A 21,930-nucleotide genomic window follows, 5' to 3' on the forward strand; every position below is an offset into this window, starting at 1 on the left:
AAAGTCCAGGACCAAAAACAGAACCCTTAACAAGAAAGAGAGAGGCTCAGATGAGGAGAAACAAGTCATCCAACTGGGCTTTCAGTCTCAGCACCACTACTTCCTCACTGTGTGACCTTGAGCTCCAGAGGACAGAAATAGGAGCAGGGCAGGGAGGATGTAGGAAGGCAGGTTTCAGCTTGAAGGAGAGAAAAACTTCCTAATAATTAGAGGCATCCAAAAGCAGGATGAGCTGTCTCACGGACTAGGGAGTTCTCCATCCCTGGAAGTTTTCAGGCAAGGAAAAGATAACCATTTGTCAGGGATATCGTAGAGAGAATTCCTGTTTTTAGCCACTCTGAGTCTCATTGGCAGAGCCATAGCTAGGAATTATGGTACCCAGGGTAAGTTTAATTGATTAGGGGTGGGGAGGACAGGTAATGGTTTGTCCCATTTGGATTCAGTTACACCAAGACAGGGGACAGCCTGTCCCCCAGAGAGTCCAGCCTCAGCCCTCACAGAGCATGGCTGACACCTTCTGATCCTGAACCATTCATATCCTTGGAGTTGGCAGGAGAGGAAATAAGGTGGCAGGCAGTTCTACTATTATCTGGTTGTGTGACCATGGGCAAGTCACTTCCTGTTCTGAGCCATACTTACATCTTCTGATGAACAATGGAATTAGGCTTCTCTCAGGTCCCTTCTAACTGAAATTCAGTGGTTAGTTACCCAGGATATTCCTTTTAAACCAGGATGTTGTGCATAGAAAGTAGAAATAGCAAGATTATGAATGAGGTAAGTGGGGCTAGCTGGAAGGTGACTGTGTGTTTCTGATGTTAGCCAGACTCCTTGTCCAAGTAAATCTTGACATTAGTCAGAGTGTGTGGCTTTTAGATGCTATACGTACACACGTGAACACATGCACAGTTGTCAGCATTTGGCATGAGAAATGTTGACTTTGTACACAAACGTATACATACACATGGCAGAGTTGCAGGCATTTGGTAGGAGAAATGTTGACTTTGTGAGGACTTCAGTTACCCGGTAGATAGGGAGCTTGGCAAAAAGGTTAAAAGTCTTTTCATCTGTGTTTGACAGCCAAATAAATTTCTTACCCAATCCCTTAAAATCATAACGTTTTCTAGAGCCCTCTTTTCCTCACAGGATGACTTCCCTATTCCTGAAATGAGTAGAAAATCACTGTGACAGAGGTAATCCTATAAAGGACACCTCTTCTGCTTCTGTGGATCACTGTCAATACTCTCACAGCCTAGAAGCCCATGTTAAGAGAGGAGGGCTAGTCCTAGCGGGGAGACACACATCTTTACCATATCCCAATTCCCCTCCGAGCTGCAGGAGATGATCAGGCTGTTTCTAAGAAGCCTTACTGCACCCAACTATAGATTGGGAGAATCAACCCCCCTCTTCCCCTTGATGCTTTCTTCTCTCTAGGTTTTTGTGACTCTTTCCTGAGCTCTTTCCTGGTTCTCCTCCTACTTGTGTGACCATTCTTTCTCAGGCTTCTTTGCTGGATCTTCATCCAGGTTGTGCCCACTGACCTTGGGTGTCCCCAAAGGCTCTGTCCTCTTCTCTACTCCCTACAATTCTCTGTCCATTCCTCCCACTTGTATTCTCTGAGTCTAATACTTTGGATAGGGAGGAGCACAAAAAATGTTTTCCTCTTCCCTTCCAGCCCTCTCTTCCCCCCACCACCCAAAAAACCCCAGACATAATAGGCAACAAAAGTCATCTGAGGGTTCATTGTTTCTGACCAGATCTGTGACTTAATGGCTACCAGGAACCCTCAGGAAGGAAGCTCCCTCTAGCAATAGAAATGTGCTTCCAACCTGTAACTTAGAGCCTTAGAGTGTTATCTGGGTTGCTGGTGAATGAAGAGAGTTGTCTACGGTCACATGGTCAAGCCAGTCTATGTAGAGAGGCTCTTATGGAGCCTAGGGGCTCTTGACTCCAAGTCCAGCTGTATATTCATGCTACCTCACTCAGAGAAGGCACTTCAGTAATCATCTTGTGTTCAACTGAATATTTTTTAAAAGGTATTTTATTTTTAATTTATGGAATAAAACAAGCATTTCTATAACATAGTATAATGAAAAAGAAAGATGACTGCACATGAAACTGCAAATCTACTATGCACAACTTGCTATTTCTTTTAAATATACAACAAAATTATTATGTAAATTTCTTTTTTTCTTCCCTCACCTCACTTCGCCCTAGAGATTAGACACAAATAGCTGTATGTATACATATGTAAAATTATTCTATACATACTTTATTTATTAGTTCTTTCTCTGGATGCAGATAGTGTCTTTCTTCATAGGTCCTTTGTAGTTGATTTGAATATTCATAATACTCAGTTATTCTTCAAACGACATTGCTGTTACTGCATACAATGTGCTCTTGGGTGTGTTCATTTTATTCTCCATTATTTCATGCGTGGTTTTTCTAAGATCACTGAGCTCATCATTTCTTACAGCACAGTCATAGTTCATCACAAACATATTCCACAACTTGCTCAGCCATTCTCCAGTTGATGGGCATCCCTGAAATTTCCAGTTCTTTGCCACCACATAGAGAGCTGCCATAACCATTTTAGAACATATAGGTTCTTTTCCTTTTCCCCTAATCGTCTTTGGAAATAGACCTAGAAGTGGTGTTATTGGGTCAAAGGGCATAAGTACTTCAATAACTCTTTGGGCATAATTCCAGATTGGTCTCCAAAATAGTTGGATCAGTTCACAATTCCACCAACAGTGAATTAGTGTCCAATTTTTCCACATGCCCTCCAACATTTGTCACCTTCCCCTTCCATCATTTTAGCCAATCTGATAGGTGTAGAATGATATCTCAAAGTTGTTTTAACTTGCATTTCTCTAATCAACAATGATTTGGAGCACTTTTTCATATGAGTGCAAATTGTTATGATTTCTTCATTGGAAAGCTGCACTCCAATTCAATTAAATCTTTTGGTAAGGAGGGGAAAGGTGGTATCTGGACCTGTAATTTCATTGGTAGAGGGAACTCCCAGGCTCCCTTGATCAATGCAGAATGGCATCGGTTTTGCTAGTTTTAAGAGAGTTAACAGGGTCACATAGATCGAATATGTTAGCAATAAGACAATTGTCCAGGTCTTCTTGACATTGAGGCTGGCTGTCTGTATGGGTGTGTATGTGAAAGTAGATAGGTAGACAGACAGACAGATGGAAGGATGGAGACAAAGAGAGGAAGGGAGAGAGAAAAGGAGAGACAGACAGACAGACAGAGTGATTTTACTGATGTGAGGAACTTTCCCTCCATCACTGCAGTCATTCACTCATCCAGTAACAGTCTTGAAGAGTTTTCTGGGGCAACATATACTTCTATTACCTAAGTCACAGTTTTTGTTTCTTTGTTGGAGTCTTTGCTTTTGACCCAACCTACCGTCTCATCAGGAATCAGTCTCTGTGATTTCATTTGTCTTCTCCTCCATGGAATGTAAGCTCCTGGAGGGCAGGGATTGTTTTGTTTTGGCCTTGTATCCCAGTGACTGCATTATGGCTGGCACACTGTAGGCGCTTCATAAATGCTTGTTGAATTGAATGATTGACAGCGAGCTCCTGGTGTGGAAATCCCCTCCTCCATTGGTGCACCTCAGCTGCATTTCTCTTAGAGTCTTAGAAAGTGACCTGGAGGTTTCCACAGTTGATATGTGTCAGCAGCATGACTTGATCCCACAGCAGCCTCCAAAGCTAGCTGTCTATCCACGCAATAGCAAGTGTTTATATAGTACTTAAGGGTTTGCAAAGCATTTCACAGATATCATGTCATTTGACCCTCGCAACTGCCCTGGCAGGTAGAGGCAATTCTTATCCTTATTTTACATAGGAGGCAACTGAGGCAGACAATAATTAAATGACTCACCCAGGGTCATACAGGTAGTAAGTGTCTGAGGGCATGTCTGAACTCCAGGGACAGTGTTCCCTCCACTGTCCCACCTGCTTCCATTCTATGCTATTCATAGTAAAGCTGGTGTTTCTAAAGTACTCTAAGTGCATGGTTCTCTAACCACCATGCTTGGTATGGATGACTCCCCCACACCTGGAATGCTCTCCCTCCTCACCTCTGCTTTCTGGCTTCCCTGGCTTCCTTCAAGACAACCCCACTTTCTGAAGGCCTTTCCTGGTCCCTATCTCCCTCTCCCCCCTCCAAACCCTTCCTTCCCCTTCCCGATGAGTGCCTTTGCTCTGAGATTACCTACCATTTCCTTTTATTTTATTTTTTTTTTGGTGAGGCGATTGGGGTTAAGTGACTTGTGCAGAGTCACACAGCTAGAAAATATGTGTCTGAGGGCCAGATTTGAACTCAAGTCCTCCTGACTCCAGGGCCCAGTGATCTATCTACTGTACCACCTAACTGCCTCTACCAGCCATTGTATACATACGTGTTGTATGTGCCTCATTGTTTATATGTTGTCTCTCGGGGCAGCTGGGTGGCACAGTGGATAGAGCACCGGCCCTGAAGTCAGGAGGACCTGAGTTCAAATCCGGCCTCAGACCAAACACTTGACCCTTACTAGCTGTGTGACCCTGGGCAAGTCACTTAACCCCAATTGCCTAAAAGCTATATATATATATGTTGTCTCTCCCCCATTAGACTGTGAGTGCCTTAAGATCAGAGACAATTTTTGCCTTTCTTTATATTCCCTTAGCACAATACTTGGCACATGGCAAGCCCTAGTTGAATGACTGAGTGACTGACTCCCTCCTACAGTGAAATTCACCAGTTTCCAGTCCCCTGCCCTGTTCCTGGGGATGACTTCAGACGTGGATAGCTGGGAGGCAGTTAAAAATGCCTCTATGCTGCAGGTTTCTTTGCTAGTCACTAAAAATAGAGAGTTCGCATTATCTCTGGATCATTGGGCTAATTTAATTCGTCTCTGATTATAGGTAGCCTTTAATAAGCCACAGTTCCATGGCCTGGTTCATTCCCCAGTGAATTCTTTAACACAGCAGAGTCCAGCCTAATTACCCAGGGGGCTGGCTGCTGTCTTCATACCAAAGAGTACTCTTCCCCTTCTCACCTTGATGCTGTGCCTCGGTGACATGGGAGCAGTCATTGTGAATTCCCAACAAATGAGATGATAGGATTTCTCAGGTCCCACCAGGTGGATCTCAGCTGTCCCATTCTCCAGCTCAGCAGTCACCCCAAATCAAAGAGCAGCAGCTCTGGTCCCCTCTAGCTCTCATACAGCCAGGGCCAAGTGCTGTCCCAGCCATGCAGCAAATGCAGTATTGACATTTATGGAATCCAGGTCACTGGGACTTTATCTCCTCCAATCACCACCCCACCCCTACACCCATCCTTCCCATCTTGGGAGGCCTTTGAGAGGGTTTCTGGCAAAATCATCATGGGATCTGGCAATCACAGAACCAAGAAATCACATGGCAGGAAGGGACCTCAGTGGCCACTGACTCTAAATGGAGAAAGAATTGTGAAGGCAGTATATAACCAACCTACCTGACATCTTGTTTATCTAGTCCTAGACTATAGACTGACCCTTTCTAACTGAGTGGCTCTGACAAGTCACATCACTTCCATGGGACCTAACCATCTTTCTTTTTTGTATGTTACCTTATGTATATGTTTTGTTTATGTTACCTTAACATGGTGCCTAGCACATAGTAGGTACTTAATAAATGTTTTTTGACTGAGCCACTTTCTTATCTGTCAAATTAGAAGGTGAGGTCACAACTTCATAGGTCTAGATCTGGAGGGGACCATAGGAGCCCCACCCCCACATTTTACAGATGAGGAAACAGAAGCTCAGAGGGAGGAGGCAGCTGCCCCCAAAGCCCATGGGTTTTGGTGGCAGGGCTACAATGGAAAGCCAGGTCTTCTCTGCTCCAGCACGGCCCTCTTTTTTTTTTCTCCACATTGTATTCCCCCCTTGGAAGGAGACCCATGTGCCCCAGAGGTTTATGGTGCTGTTAAGATTATGATCCATGTGTAGGCAGAGCACTTACTACCCCTCAGAGTCTCCCTCTCCACCTGGGTTCTTAGATTGTCTGTCTCCACCCATCCCACCCCACCCCCCACAAAGCTCAATTTGTCTCTGCCCTTTCTATCTGTTGTTCTTTGTTCTGCCCCCTGGGCCAAATCAGCCTCATCCCTCTTCTAGGAGTCAGCCTTGTAAATGGTTAGATGTAGATAGCTATTACCTACCCTGAGGCTTCTCCATACTAAACTGGGAGGGGGTTAGAACAGGGGATGTCACAACTGGGAGAGGCCTTAGAACAGGGAATGTCAGAGCTGAGAAGGGTCTTAGAAGAGGGAATGTCAGGGCTGGGAGGGGCCTTAGAACAGAAAACATGAGAACCATGTTGTCTCAGAGAAGAGTGCTGACTTGCTCCAAGTCCCAAGGCAGGAGCTGGGCCTGAGAGGTCTTTCCTGAGCCAGATCTCTGCCTTCCTCCCTCCCTGCCTCCCCCAACCCCCACAGGCAAGGCTGAGCCCAAAGCTCACTCCCAGAGAGAAGGGGCCCTGGGCTACATCCACAGCTTTGTGCTTCCCTCTGGGCAGCTGAGATCCTGCCAACAGACAATGGTGGGCATTGTCTCCATGAATGGGGAACTGCAGCTGCTGGAGAGGAGGGGCTAGGCTCCTTTGGAGGGGAGCACAAAGAACCAGAGAATCCAGGTGCTCATCAAATCCCCCCCCAGCCCTCCCCCAACAGCGTCACTGGGCTCTATCTAATTCAGCACTAACAATGGACCCTCTGGTCTCTGTAGCCCTGACAGAGATCAAATCTCACTCTTCTACTTTCCACGTGGGACAAGCTACATCTCCTTTCTGGGGGAAAATGGACAGAATACTGTTTCTACTTCCTCCCTCACAGGGCTATGGAGAGTAATACATGTGTAAGCCTAAAAAATCATAGAAAAATCAACTGAGAGTATTATTAGATAATCAGGACACCTCGGTTCTTGCCACAGCTTTGCAACTGACTTGCTGAGGTCTTAAATAAGCTATTAGCTCTCTCTGGGTTTCAGTTTGCCCACCTGTGCCTGACACATAGGAGGTGTTTAATAAATGTTTATTGACTGAGGGACTGAGAGGGCATGAGAGGAACTGAACTGAAAGATGATGTCTGGTTCTGGCATTCAGTGCTTCTGCAGTAAAATAGTAGAACCGGGGCTTCAGGATGGATCCCGCCAGCAGTTTCATTTCAGCTTTTGCTAAGGATTTGCTGTGTGACTTTGGGCAAGGTGGTTAGCCTTTCTGTGCCAAGTCTTGTAGAAGCTTTTTGACTAACTCACCCTTCCTTTCTGACCCCCAGGGGTTAATTATTCTCTCCCTTTGATCCTGCAGATGGCAGTGCCATATTCCGAGGCTGCTTCCACAGGCCTGACAACCTCTCCTTGGCTTTACCTGTGACAGCCATGATGTTGAACATGTCGGTGGACAAATGTGTCGACCTCTGCACAGAGAAAGTGAGTGGGCCAGTAATATCCAAGCTGGAGCTAATGGGGGTGAGGGGAGTGTGTGTGTGTGTGTGTGTGTCCATCCTGTGGTGGCTGTCCATGGTTGGGGGGGGGATGGATGCTCTTCTATGTATTTTTGTTGTACACTCCTTCATTGACCCCATGGACCATAGCACACCTGGCTCTTCTCTCCTCCACTATCTCTTGAAGTCTGTCAAAGTTCATGATCATTGTTTCGCACGACACTATCTATCCATCTCATCCTCTGCAGTCCCCTTTTCCTTTTGTCTTCAATCTTTCCAAACACCAGGGTTTTTTCCCATGAGTCCTGTCTTCTCATTAGTAGTTAAGCTTCAGCTTCAGTATTTGACCTTCCAGTGACTAGCCTGAATTAATTTCTTTAAGTATTGACTGATTTGACCTCCTTGCATATAAATAGGTGGAAAGTGTATGTATGTATGTATGTATGTATGAACGAATGAATGAATGAAAAAGCATGAAAAAATACTGTGGGAAGCACTGGGACAAAATAAGCTAGTTCCTGGCCTCAAGGAGCTTGAATTCTCTTAGGGGAAGCCACAGCAGTAAGGAAGTGGTGCCCAGGTAGGGGAACTTTGGTCTTGGAAGTTAGGGACAAGGAGATTAGATGTATGCTCCTGGCTTTTCAGCTGGACTGTGAGCTTCTGCTGGGCAGGATCTAGGTCTTAAAATTTTCTCCAATCTCCAAGATGCCCATCACAGAAGCAGGCACATAAGTCAAAGTTAGCAGAGGTCCTAAATATAGAACTGGAGGGTATTTCAGAGTCCTTTTATACTACCCCCTTATTTTTACAGAAAAGGAAACTGAGGCCAAAAAGCATAAATCACAAGAGCACGTATCTATAGCTGAAAGGGAACTCAGAGGTTACCTCATCTAACACCCTCATTTTACAGAAGAGGAAACCAAAGACTGAGGGGTTAAGTTATAAGTTCATAGACTGAGAACTAGAAGAGGCCTCAAGTACCATCTGGTCCAATCCCCTCATTTTACAGATGAAGAACTGAGGCCCAGAGAAATAAAGTGATTTGCTGAAGGACGCACAGCTAGGGTCCTCGACTCACTGATTTGAAGCTGGAAGGGAATAGAGAAGCTATGTTGTCCCATTCCCTTTTATACTAGAGACCTAAAGCCTAGAGAAGCAATCACTTCCCCAAGCTCCTCCAGCCAGTAAGTATCATAAGCCAGGATTCAAACCGAGATCTTCTGGATCCAAAGCCAGACCTCCTTCTACAATTCCTCCCTCAAAGCGGCTATTGATTTCCTCCTGTCTAGAAACTGTCTCCCCTTCCCTAGAATGAATTAAATGTCAATCCCTTGCAAATTCTTCTTCCCCAAGAAACAAAGAAATCCTGGGGGTGGAGGGCAGAGGTGGGGAGAAGAGGGTAAGGTTGGATGTTATATAGGACTTATAATATCAGAGCCAGGAGGGAGCTTGGTATTTAATATTTCATAGCTCAAAGAGCTGTTAAAACATGGAATGTCAGGGCTGGGAGGGGCCTCAGGACAGGGGATGTCAGAGCTGAGAGGGGCCTTAGAACAGAGTGTTAAACTATAACCAAGAAGATCAGAGTTGAGAAAGACCTTCCATTTAGACCACATTATCTGTCCACCAGCCTCATTTTAATACAGATGAGGAAACTGAGCTGAGAAAATGGAAGTCACTTTTCTAAGGTTCCATCAGCCACAGAATCATATTTAGGACCTAGGTCTCCTGACTCTTGGGATAGGGCTTTCTCTGTTCTGCCATGGAGCCCTTAATGGACACTCTCTATTACATCAAACCCAAACATGTAGCCAGGTCCTTAGAAGATAGAACTTAGGATGGTCAAAGTATGAAGGGAGAAAAGACTGAAGCTCTGGAGTCTAGACATTATTATTTCAGGCAAAACTATCCCATGACATGGGTGCCACAAATATCATTATGCCCATTTTATGGATAAGAAAATTGGCTCAGAGTTGAAGTGACTTGCCCACAGTCACAAGGTGACTTTGCAGCATGGTTAGTAAGTGAACTCAGATCCCCTGACTCCCCTAAATCCAAGGTGCTTCCTACCTGCACCCCCACCCCATGAAGCCCCTTCTAGCACCAGCCAACACAGGCAAGACAATGTATCATATCTGCACAGGCAAAGAAATGCAGCAAAGTATGATGAGCATTATTTAGACACTATCTATGTGTAGAACATTGTTCTGGGCCCTGGGAGAGATATGAAGTTTAGAAAAAAGACACGATCCTGCCTTGGAAATTATAATGTGGTAGGGGAATGAGATACCACTGTAGGTGGCTAGAATATATTATGCCATGATAAGTTCCTTAAGGACAGCTGTAAAATACAGTGCTATGTGAGGACTGAGGGGGACAGTCTTTACCCTTCAGTTGGACTTTAAAGGATGGATCTTTAAAGGATGAAGAAAGGGAGGGAGGGCATTCCAGGCATATGGCACAGCTTGAACAAATGTGTGGAGGTCTTAGAGTATTGGAATCAAAGGATCATAGACTTTAGAGCTAGAAAGAAGCTTCAAGATGAGTGAACCTCGATCAGTCTTTCTCTAGTGCACTAAGCTTTCAGAACACTCTACAGACATGATCTTATTCGAGTCTTAGATGTAGAATCTACAGATAATTATTATCTCTCAGGCTCAGAGGTTAGGTGATTTATATAGTCACACAGTTGGCAAAAGTCCAGGGTAAATGTGAGCCCAAGTCTCCCTGATGCCAAGTTTGCCACTTAAACATACTGGCTTTCCAAGTTAAAAAAAAAAAACAAAACCCAACAACTGCCATTTATATCATGCTTTAATATTTTCCCATTACTTTGTATCCATTAGGTTATTTGAGCCCCAGAATTACCAGAGTCATTATTATCTCCATTTTACAGATGGGGAAACTGAGGCTCAGATGTACAATTCTTTGCCCAAATTCACCTAGCTAGTAAATGTCAGGGTCTCACCCAGCTCCAAGTCCAGTACTGCCCATTAAACATTGCTGCCACTAAGATTGGGCTGTCCCTAAAGGAACAGCCCTAAGCACCCAGAAATGTCACCCTTCCTGCCTGTCCCCAGCAATTAAACCTGAGCCATGACTGGGCACCCAGCTCCAGGTAGTGTGGCTGCTCCCTCTGGAGGCTAGCTGCTCAAGGTGTAAATAAAGTGGGGCCCCTGATTAACCTGCTACCACGGAGGCCCGGCTGGGAAATTGCCTGTCAGTCCCAGAATGTTCCCTCATAACTCTGTGCATTAATATCCCGAATGAGGTCATGGAAGATGCAGTCCCTGGGCTTTTAGTGACCTGCCTCCCAGGGACAAATTTGCACAGTAGTCAGTTGTTGCTGGAAAGAAGAACAGAGCAGCAGATGTGTGCATATGTGAATGGATATGTGGGAAGGAAGGAAGGAAGGAAGGGAGAGAGGAAGGGATGGAGGAAGAGAGGAAGGAAGGAAAAGAGGAAGGGAGGAAGGAAGGGAGAGAAGAAAGGAGGGAGGGACAGAGGGAGAGAGGAAGGGAGGAAGAGACAGAGGAAGGAAGGAAGGAGGGAGGGAGAGAAGGAAGGAAAGAGAAAGAAGGGAGGAAGAGGGAGAGAGGAACAAGAAAATAGAGAGGAGAGAAGAAGAAGAGAGGAAGAGATGAAGGAAGGAAGGAAGGAAGGAAGGAAGGAAGGAAGGAAGGAAGGAAGGAAGGAAGGAAGGAAGGAAGGAAGGAAAAAAAGAGGGAGGAGAGAGAGAAGGAAGGGAGGAAGGAGGGAGGAAACCATGCAAGCCTTGTGCTAAGTACCACTGTAAATACAAAAACAGAAGTGAGACATTTAGGAGGGTTCAACTTTAGGGGAGATGGTAAAGTTCAGGAGTCTTTAGTGTGCATCAAGCTAATTATGCCTTTAGTAAGTGCCTACCATGTGCCAGGTGCTGGGGCAGCAGGCAAACAGTAATGCCCAATGGTTACAGTGAGTAGCAATAGGACAGATGGTGAGGCTGAGCCTTGAGGGGTACTAGGAGTCTGAGAGATGGAGGTGAGAAAGGATTGCCTTCCAGCGGAGGAGACCTCCTGCCCAGAGGCAGGAGACATGGTAGGTCAAACATGGGGAACAGTGAGGGAGGCCCATGTGTCTCTGGATCAGCCTCTGTTCTGATGCAGAGAAGGAGCTGACCTGCAGTAGGAGAGGAAAGGAAGTCCTAGTCCTGGTCCATCCATCTCTGCCTAGAGGCACTGAGAGGTTCTGGGACCTACTGAGGGCCCACAGCCCTGTGAATCAGAGACAGGACTGGAACCTAGGTCTTCTTGACTCTAAGGCTGACTCTTTGTTCATGATGCCAAGCTGCCTCATTTATAGTTTTACTATTCCTATACCTATTAATTACTATTACTACTAATATTAATAATTATAACTGATATTTATTTTTAAAATGCTAATAAAAATACTAAGAAGCAAGCCCATTAAAATGAACTTAAGTTCTAGTACTTTTATTCAACCACAAAAAAATTGTATCCCCCTATGTCAACCCCCCCAAAACATTAAATAGATGATGTCCTCAAAGTTTTAGTTCTGTTTTAAATCTATTAAAGCTAGCCAAGAGGGCAGCTTATCCCTCCATAAGATGAGATGACAGTGATAATAAAAATACTAATGACATTAACATGAGGATTTACAGACTGCTTTTGGTCCATTATCTCCTGGAGCCCCACACCTGCCCTAAGGTGGGTACCATGGGCACTAGTAACCTTATTCCATAGATGAGGAAGGTTAAGGTCCCCAAGGTCACACAGCTTCTAAGTGTCAGGAGTGAGATTTCTGAATCCAGCTCTGGCTTGGTGGTGCAAAGAGCCTACAGGACCTGGCACTGCCCACCACTGTCCTGCTGTGTCCAGGACCCAAGCCAACCTTCACTGATGCTCTTTCCTCCTCCAGGAGTACCCCCCTGGCAGCCCTGGGGGGGGAAGGCCTGCCACTGTGGTTTCCCCAATACTCGCTTCCGCCTTCACGATCAGGAAGATGAGCAGCTCTGTGCCCAGAAATGTGGTGGCGAAGAGTATGAGAGCTGTGGGACGACCAATTATTTCATCGTGTACCAGACGCAAGTGCAAGGTAGGCCTGGCCTCTGGCCCTCGAGGGCCGCCCTCCTGTCTGCCCAGCCCAGCAGGCAGCAAGTGCCGCAGAGCCTGCCCCCGTCACCCTGGCTTCACGGGCAAGCGAGATCATCTTTGCAGAGTGCTTGCTTAGCACAGAGCCTGGCAAATCAAATTGTAGGTACTTCATGAGGCTTCTTACTTCTCGTTCTTTCCAAGCACCAAATTACATTGTATATACTTTCTATACATTTGTATTTATACACTTCTGTTGTTCCCACCCACCTGCCCTGCCTCCTTGAGGGAAGAGACTGCCTCCTTTTTGTTTCTCTATTCCTGGTGCCCGGCACATAGAAAGTGCTTAATAAATGCTTGTGGAACTGAATTAAATTTTATGACGGGGAACTCACTACCTCCAGAGGCAACCCTTCAACTTTGGACAGATCTCATTGCTAGAAAGCTTTTCTTATCATTATGCCCAAATCTGCCTGTTTGCCTCCCAGCTCTGCCTCAACTGCCTGCAGATATTGGGGGATAAGTTAACAACAACAACATTAACAGTAATAAGGGGCAGCGTGGTACTGTGATGGAGAACCTCCTCAGGTCCCCCTCGGACACCTGGTGCAGCAGAAAGGTCGCCGTGTCTGAAGTCAGTAGATCTGTGTTCAGATTCTGATCTGAATCATCTTTAAGTCTCTCAATCTCTCTGGGCCTCAGTTTCCTAATTTGCAAAATGAGGGAGTCAGACTAGACAGCCACTGTGGGTCCTTCCCTCTAGAATCCTATCCTAGACAAACCAGCTAGGCAACTGTGAATGAATGAATAAAAAAGCATTTATTAAGCTCTCACTATGTGCCCAGCTAGGTGGCATAGTGGATGGAGCCCCGGGCTTGGAGCCAGAAAGGCTCATCTTCCTCGGTTCAAATCCAACCTAAGATACTTAGTAGCTGTGTGACCCTGGGCAAGTCACTTAATGGTATTTGCCTCAGTTTCCTCATCTGTAAAATGAACTGGAGAAGGAAATGGCAAATACTCCAGCGTCTCCGCCAAGAAAACCCCAAATGAGGTCACAGAGTTAGACATAACTGAAAAATGACTCGGCAACAACAAATGTACCCAGCACTTTGATAAGCTTTGAAATAGGAACAATAAGATAATCTCTATGCTCAAGGAGCCCACACTGAAATGGGGGAGATGGCATGTTGAGGAGGGTTCCACTTCAGGGAGTCTAGAAAGACTTGAGAACCTGCTGAGGAAGCAGCAGGGTTGATGGCAAGGTCTCAGTGAACAGCTCTCTGAGGCTTGAAATCCTAGGGTAGTTCCGAGTTTGCATTAGGAAAGGGGCTGTTACTTCCAAACCAGAAGTTCCCCATACCATGAAATCACAATAAAAATATTATCCCAAAGGACCATAGATTTAAAGCTGGAAAGAATCTCAGAAGCCATCTAGCACATCCAGTGTGTCTAGCCCGTGTATTGTCAGATTACCTGGGTATAAGTCCCCCATTGAAAGTTCACTAGCTTGTGACCTAATTACATTTCTGATCCCAACTTTAAAAGGACTTCTACCATCCATTCTCTCATTGGATCCATAAAGTGGGCAGAGTGGGATGAATGATACCCATTTGACAGATGCAGAGATGAGGTACAGATGGGTTACAATGATTTGCCCAAGGTCTCATAAGTAGTCCATGGCAGAGGCTGGACAAGAGCCAGGCTTCTTTTGGTTCATAGACTCACTCTGTAAGCCACTGGACAGAGGCCAGCCCACGCCTATGTTTACCAGATGTCCGACATCCTTCCTCCTGCCTTCCCACTCCTCCTGACCCCAGGTGTGCCTTGTTGTACAGCCTGCCCTGAGTCTGAAGCTCTCTCCTCTCCCTCCTCCTATATGGAGGAGCCAGTCAGGCTTGGCAGGGACTTGGCCTGTCTGCCACCAACAGCTGTGGGGGAGGGAGCATAGCTTTGTTTTCTCTTCTTGGCTGACTTTTCTTAGTGTGTCCGTGGGTTCCCATGGGGCTGCTTACAAAGTCTCTTTCTTTCCCTCCCCTCTTCTGATAATGCATCACCCAAGTGGCTTCATAGACCTTCAGTGTAAAATGTCAGAACTGAGGGGCCTTGGAAGAGAAGATGTCAGAGATGGGAGGGGTCTTAAAACAGGGAATGTCAGAGCTGGGAGGGGCCTTAGAACAGGGAATGTCAGAGGTGGGAGGGGTCTTGAAACAGAATGTCAGAACTGGGAGGGGCCTTAGAACAGGGAATGTCAGAGGTGGGAGGGGTCTTGAAACAGAATGTCAGAGCTGGGAGGGGCCTTAGAACAGGGGGTGTCAGAGCTAGGAGGGATTTTAGAGCATAGAGTACAGTGTCTCAGAATTGTAACAGATCTTAGAGATCACCTACTCCAACATCTTCCTTTGGGATCTAAGGAAGCAATCCCAATGAGATGAAGTGTCTTGTCCAGTGTGACACAGCTAGTCTGCAGCTATTCCAGGACTAAAATGATCCTGCTCTTCTGACTCCTCATTTAATGTCTTCTCCATCTATTCCCTTTCTTTCCAGATAATGGACCATCCACTTTCAAAGATCCGGTGCTCTGTTACCTCCCATCCCCCTTTCCCAACCTCTCTGCCTCGGTCTTCAGTGTCAACCTTCTCCACTGACCCAAGTCTCTGCCTGTGCTCTCTTTGCAGACAACCGCTGCATGGACAGGCGGTTCCTCCCAGGGCAGTCCAAAGAGCTCATTGCCCTGGCCAGTTTCCCGGGTGCAGGCAACACATGGGCCCGGCACCTCATTGAGCTTGCCACTGGCTTCTACACGGGTAGCTACTACTTTGATGGCTCCCTCTATAACAAAGGTGAGACTGGCCATTTCGAAGGGTCTTTCACTAGGTTGGGGGTAGTGGAGAAGGGGATGAAAGATGAAAAGGATGGGAGGTTCTGCCAGAAGGCAGCCATGTTGATGGAGGTGCGGGTAAGGTCAAGGAAGACTGAGATATCGCTTGGAGAGGCATGGAATTTCAACTGGAACCTTTCCATGTTCATGAGAGACATCACGGACCAAGCTCTGGCTGTAGGCAAAGTCCAAACCAAAGCACTATTGGGGACCAGGTAGAGGCACCATCTCTGCCCAGAGGGCTTAGAATCTAATAGTAATAGTGATTTTTCACATTTCCATATATCTTAGAGTTAGCAAACTACTTTCCATTATTGGATTTGCTCAGCAAGGATAGAGGCAGGTTGCTTTTAGTGGACAGAGTGCTGGAGGGTTAGGATCTGTGAGACCACAGATATACCCCCTCACTTCTCTGGACTTTGAATTTCTCATCTGTAAATTGGGGAGAACAAGCAACGTGGCATTGTAGCACACATTGTCTTTATGGCCCTGGGCAAGTCACTTTATTCTTGGTACCACAGACAACGCTCTAAGACAATGTTGGGTGCAGAGCAGCTGGTGTCCTATGCTGGCAGAGGAAACTCCCACACTGAGAGTTCCTTGCAATCAAATCACAGAGAGAACTAGAACTAGGGACAATAATGCCTATAGTACCTAGCTCAGGAGAGGCAACAGTGAGTAGAGAGTCCACCTCAAAAGCAGAGTTCAAGTCCTGCCCCTGACACATACTGGCTATGTGATCTGGCCAGGTAATTGAGCTCAGTGTTTGAGGATGCTCTGTGAGGCTCTCAGTCACAGAGAAGGTTCCAGCCTGCATTAGTAGAGGGAGTTTCTGTACCTGGAACTTCCTCATAAACAGGAAATCCCAGATCCAGTCCCTATCTTTACCTACCTCACAGGGCTCATAAGGCTCAGATGCGATAACAAATTCAAAAGTGCCATTATCAATATTGTTTATCGTTAATGGATTCTCACAGAAAGCCCATGAGGTCAATGATGAAGCTGTTATTATTATCATTCTCAATTATACAGATTGCAATAGTAGCAACAGCATCAAAAACACCCCCAGCTGCTACTTGTATAGCGCTTTGAGAGTAGCAAATGGCTTTCCACCTGAGATTGGGAGATGAGGGGAGAGGAGTTGTAAATGCAATTATAACGATGACATCGATAACAGCTTCTAACATGCAGGGCTATAGGGTTTGCAGGACACTTTCTGTATATTATCTCAGAGGATCCTTGCAACAACCTTGTGAGGTTGGTGCTATTAACAACATCCCTGTTTTATAGATGAAGAAACTAAAACTCGGAACAAGTGACTTGTCCAGGCTCTGCTATGCTGCCTCTGCTGAGTACAGCTAGGGAGCCTGGCTAGGGATTTGGAATTACTGAAGATGACTCTTGCAAAGTCACATGTCTACACAAAATTTAGGTAGACAGTGGATGCTGAAAATTGATTTTTCAGGGTACAACTAAGATGAAGTTTCACTTTCCCCTCCTTGGACTCTACTTGCAATAAGAGAAGTGGGAACCTCTGATAGCACAGCCATCCCTCCTTCTAGTGCCTGGGTCTGGGGCCCCCACATGCTCAGCTGGGATGTTGAGAATTCCCTCTTGGGCCAGGTGGGGCACCCCCTCTAATCATAAGTCCCCTATCACCAGCAGGCACTTTGTGGTACTGGCTTGCATAGAACTGGTGACTGGCAGGGTATTTAGAAACCTATTTTTACATCTCTGGGTGATAGAGGATATTTCTATAGTATGACAGAGAGGAAATCATCATGGTGGCCAAGGAGGAGGATGGATGGTTGTGAGAAGAAACTTGATGCAGGGAGACTGAGTAGGAGCTTGGTGTGATGGTTCTGGAAAGAAGTGCTGGAAGTGTGACCTGAGGGGGTGGTTGTGTAAGTGAAGAGACTGTTATTTGTCCTTCAAAGAGGGCCATGGCATCAGGGAGGTGATGCCAGGACTCGCAAGGGAACCGGATTGAAGTAAGGGAGGGCGGTGCAAGGTCACCAGCCTCACCTTCTCCTCCAGAGCCAGCTGGGTCCAGTGGCCAGATATCAATCAGGAAGACTGGAGAAGGCCCCAGAGTGAAGAGGAGACATGGGACAGAGATTCTAAAGGGGGAAAAGGTGACAGTTTTGACAACAGATGGCATAAATGGGGTGAGTGTGAGTGAGGAGTCAAGGATGTTACTGAGCTTGGGAGCCCAGGTGACTGAGAGGATTAGGGATTTTAGAAGATGGGTGGGTTTGTTATTGTTGTTCAGTCATTTTTCAGTTGTGTCCAATTCTTTGTGACCCTATTTGGGGTTTTCTTGGCAAAGATACTGAGTGGTTTGCTATTTCCTTCCCCAGCTCATTTTATACATGAGGAAACTGAGGCCAACAGAGTTATGTGACTGCCCTGAGTCACACAGCTAGTGCCAGATTTGAACTCAGGTCTTCCTGATTCCAAATCTGGCACTCTATCTACTGCACCACCTAGCTGCCCAGGGTGGGTTTGAGGAAGAAGATAATTTTAGGTCAAGTTGAGTTTGAGATGCCAGTCTAAAAGGTACCTGGTGGTAGGAAATTGAACAAGACTAGGCTAGGGAGCTGGTGACAGCATTGTTATTATGTATGGGTTTCTCTTTGAAATTTTAACAAAATTTTAATTTTAAAATTTTAAATTAAAAAATAATTTTAAGTAACAGATAACTTTAAATAAATCTTAAAAATAGTTCCTCTTCCAGACATTGTCCCATTTTAAACTGTGGTCAGTGACAGGAGCATTCCATCATTTAATGCCCACCAGAAAAAGGACTGATCTTTGTGGGCTGGTCACAGTTAGTGCACTTAATAAAACTGTTTTCATGAAATGATTTTTACAGGCCCTTCTTCAGGGGCTGGGATGGGTGTAGTTATTAAGGACTGTTGTGCCCAAGTATTCAACACTGCCTTGTTGCCAGATCCTGGTGAAAGAAAGCCACCATCATAACAATCAGTATCTGCTCATCTCCCCAGTGAAAAAACCCAGAGTAGAACTTTAATGTGCTACTCGGAGCTCTGCTTCCGATCGGGCAGACAGGCAGGGGGCGCTGTCGAGCCAAGCCCAGGGGTGGGACCTACAGCGTATTAAGAAGCCAGGGCAGCTCTGTTCATGCCCAGCTGTCCCACTCCCTGCTGCCAGTTACTGGTGGAGTATTTGGCACCTACTCCTCCAGGATAGAATTCTACATTGGAAAATCCTCCAGCTTGGAGTCAGATTGCCAGGATGAATGCCCAGGAAGCTCATGTCCTCATGTCACCACCTGTTTCCCTCCTACCTTGAAGAGTCTGGGGACATCTCGCTCCACTGTCCTTCATTTATTTATTTATTTATTCATTTATTCATTTATTTATTTATTTATCTGTTTATGTATGTATGTATGTATGTATGTATGTATGTATGTATGTATGTATTTATTTGTTTATTTATTTATTGCCTTTTTTCATTCTGGAATCTGTGGTCTTGTCAGGACACACCAGGGAATGGAGGAAATACATTCCTTCTCTCCTCATACCTCCATCAAGCCCGTCCCTTGGTCCATCTTCTACAAGGATGAAACGAAATAATATTTATAAAATACTTGACACAGTGCCTGACACATAAAACATACAGAATGTACACACACACACACACACACACACACATACATACATGTATATATACTGTTTGTATGTATGTATGTGTGTGTATGTGTGTGTGTGTATATATATATATACATATATATGTATGTATATATATACATATATATGTATATATATATACACATATATATATATATGCATATATGCTTATCTCTCCTCCTTCCACCCTCTACAAACCTAAATATGGGATAGAATTACAGAATGCTAGACCTGAAAGGAACTTTTGAATCAATGAATGAATTAATGAACAAAGAAATGTATTGGGGCAGCTAGGGTGGGACAGTGGATAGAGCACCGGCCCTGGAGTCAGAAGGATCTGAGTTCAAATCCAATCTCAGACACATAACACTCACTAGCTGTGTGACTCTGGGCAAGTCACTTAACCCCAACTGCCTCCCCTAAAAGAAATCTATTAAGTGCTTACCGTGTGCTTGGCACTATGCTAAAATAAACGTTGAGGAGTCAAAGAAAAGTAAGCTAGGCCTTGAGTGCCAGGAGCTCAGGTCCTAACTGAGGAAAGCAGTCCCTATAGGGAAGCAGCGGCCAGAGAAGAGGGGTTTGATCCGGGAAGTTACAGGAAGAGGGAGTGAAGCCATCCATCCACTGGCAGCCGTGTTCTTTCTGGGATGGTAGTGTGGATTTGATTATTACTCAGTGAGAGGTAGAAAGCCAGGGAGCTTGGAGCAGGGAGGTGGTTAGTGTCATGGTAGAAAGATAGCTGAAGAATCACTTTCTGGGTTGCCATTGGCTTATAAAGGGAGAATTCTCGTGAACTGTCTTTTGAAGTCACCTAGTTCCACCCTTTCGTTGTAAAGATGAGGAAACCAGGGTTGAGAATGGGAAGATCACTTGGCCAAGAATTACACTGAAAGTTAATGGAAGGTCAGAGAATAGAAGCAAATCTCCCAATTTTTTAGTGTTCCTTGCACCATACACATCCACTTAATGGAGGTAAGAGGGTGTACTCTCTCACCATCTCCCCCCTCTTCTCTCTCCCTTTCTCTCTTACTCTCCATCTTTTCGAGGAGGAGGAGGAGGAGGAGAGGGAGAGGGAGAGAGAGAGAGAGAGAGAGAGAGAGAGAGAGAGAGAGAGAGAGAGAGAGAGAGAGAGAGAAGAGGAGAGGAGAGGACAGGAGAGGAGAGGACAGGAGAGGAGAGGACAGGAGAGGAGAGGACAGGAGAGGAGAGGACAGGAGAGGAGAGGAGGGGAGGGGAGGGGAGGGGAGGGGAGGGAAGAGGGGAGGGAGGGGAGAGGAGAGAAGTGAAGAAGAGGGGAGAGGAAGAAAGAGGGGAGAAGAGGAGAGGGGAAGGGAAGAGAGATTCTCTGTTCTCTTTCTGTCACTCTCCATCTGTTCTTTCCTTCTTCAGTCCCCCCCCCTTCATCTTCCTTCTTTCTAATCCCTCCACCTTCCCTTCCCTGGACTCTTCCTTTCTCATTCTTTCCTATCTCTTTCTCTCCTTCCTCTTCCTTCATCCCTCTTCTCTTCTCTCTCCTCTCTTCCCTTCACTATTCTTTGTTTCTTTCTTCCTCTTTTTCATTTTCTCTCTCACTTCCTTCTCTCCCACCCCTTTCTCATTCTCTCTTCCTTCTCTTTCATCTCTCTTTTTCTCCTTCCCACTTATACACAAGACACTGAATGCCATGCTAAGATCTTAGTTCTGCTGAGACCAAGGTCTCAGAAAAACAAGATGCCCACTGGGCAGACCCCCAAGGAGAGATAGAAGGGACCTCTTGCTGGCTGCTAGGTGAATAACAGAACTCCCCCTGCCATGATCTGAAAAAGCCTGGGAGCTGGCTTTCTTTCACCCTGACTGACACATAAGAGTAATTTACTACATTAATGTTATGTTAGGAACAAGCACTATTTGTCTGTCTCCAAAACTCCTGGAGGGATGGCAGTGGCAAGGATGCAGTGATGTCAAAGCCAGCCCTACTGCTGCAACCAGCACTCCAAACAGCATTGATGCCTAAGGCAGACAAGCAGGAAATCTTTTGATCCAAAGCCTTCTGCTTATCAGAGCCCAGCCCCATTGTCCAGACGGTTGTATTGGGCCCCTGGCTTGAAGCAAGGTCCCTAGTCCCGTAGGGCAATTGGGATACTGAATCCTCTCCAGGCACTATATTTCAGGAAGGACAATGATTGACTGGTGAGGGAAGAACATCCAGGAAAGGACAGCCAGGATGGGGAAATGCCTCAAGTGCATGCCTCATGAGGTTGGGTTGAGGGAGGGGAACACAGAGAAGAAAAAACTCGGGAAGAATGTAAGAGGTGTGTCTTCAAGTATGCCCAGGACTGCCATGTGGAGGAGGGGTGAAGCTTGTCCTACTTATCCCCAGAGGGAAAGACCAGGAGCAATGGGGGAAAACACAAAGAGGGAATTAGAGGCTCTTTATAAGGAAAAACATACTATCAAGAAGACCCTTGGGAAGTAGTGAGCTCCCCATCACCTGAGACTTCCAACAAAGGAAGGTGGGATAGCCCCTTCTCAGATTCCTCAGATACATTATTTTTTTTAATTAAACACTATTTACTAATTTTTAGTTTCCAACATTCACTTCCATAAGATTTTAAGCTTCAAATTTTCTCTCCTCCCCATTCCCCAAGACGGTGTGTGATCTGATAAAGGCTCTACTTATATGTTCATATTAAGCATATTTTCACATTAGTCATGATGTAAAGAATTAGAACCAATTGGAGGAACCACGAGAAAGAAGAAACAAAACAACAAAAGGAGAGCAAATAGTCTGCTTCCATCTGCATTCTGACTCCAGAGTTCTTTCCTCAGATACATTATAGAGAGGATT

General features: G+C 45.7%; 1 protein-coding gene across 1 annotated transcript in view; it reads left to right on the forward strand.

Moving 5' to 3' along the window:
• The window catches only part of WSCD2 (WSC domain containing 2), a 144,941-nt gene that overhangs the window by 111,532 nt on the left and 11,479 nt on the right, over positions 1-21,930 (forward strand). Inside the window, exons 5-7 of the mRNA XM_021008043.2 lie at positions 7,344-7,469; positions 12,403-12,576; positions 15,248-15,412. Of these exons, the coding sequence (XP_020863702.1) occupies positions 7,344-7,469; positions 12,403-12,576; positions 15,248-15,412 (465 nt within the window). The remainder of the gene's footprint in view (positions 1-7,343; positions 7,470-12,402; positions 12,577-15,247; positions 15,413-21,930) is intronic.

The sequence above is a fragment of the Phascolarctos cinereus genome, unplaced genomic scaffold (assembly GCF_003287225.1).
Source record: "Phascolarctos cinereus isolate Bilbo 61053 unplaced genomic scaffold, phaCin_HiC Scaffold_4;HRSCAF=312, whole genome shotgun sequence".
Taxonomy (NCBI): domain Eukaryota; kingdom Metazoa; phylum Chordata; class Mammalia; order Diprotodontia; family Phascolarctidae; genus Phascolarctos; species Phascolarctos cinereus.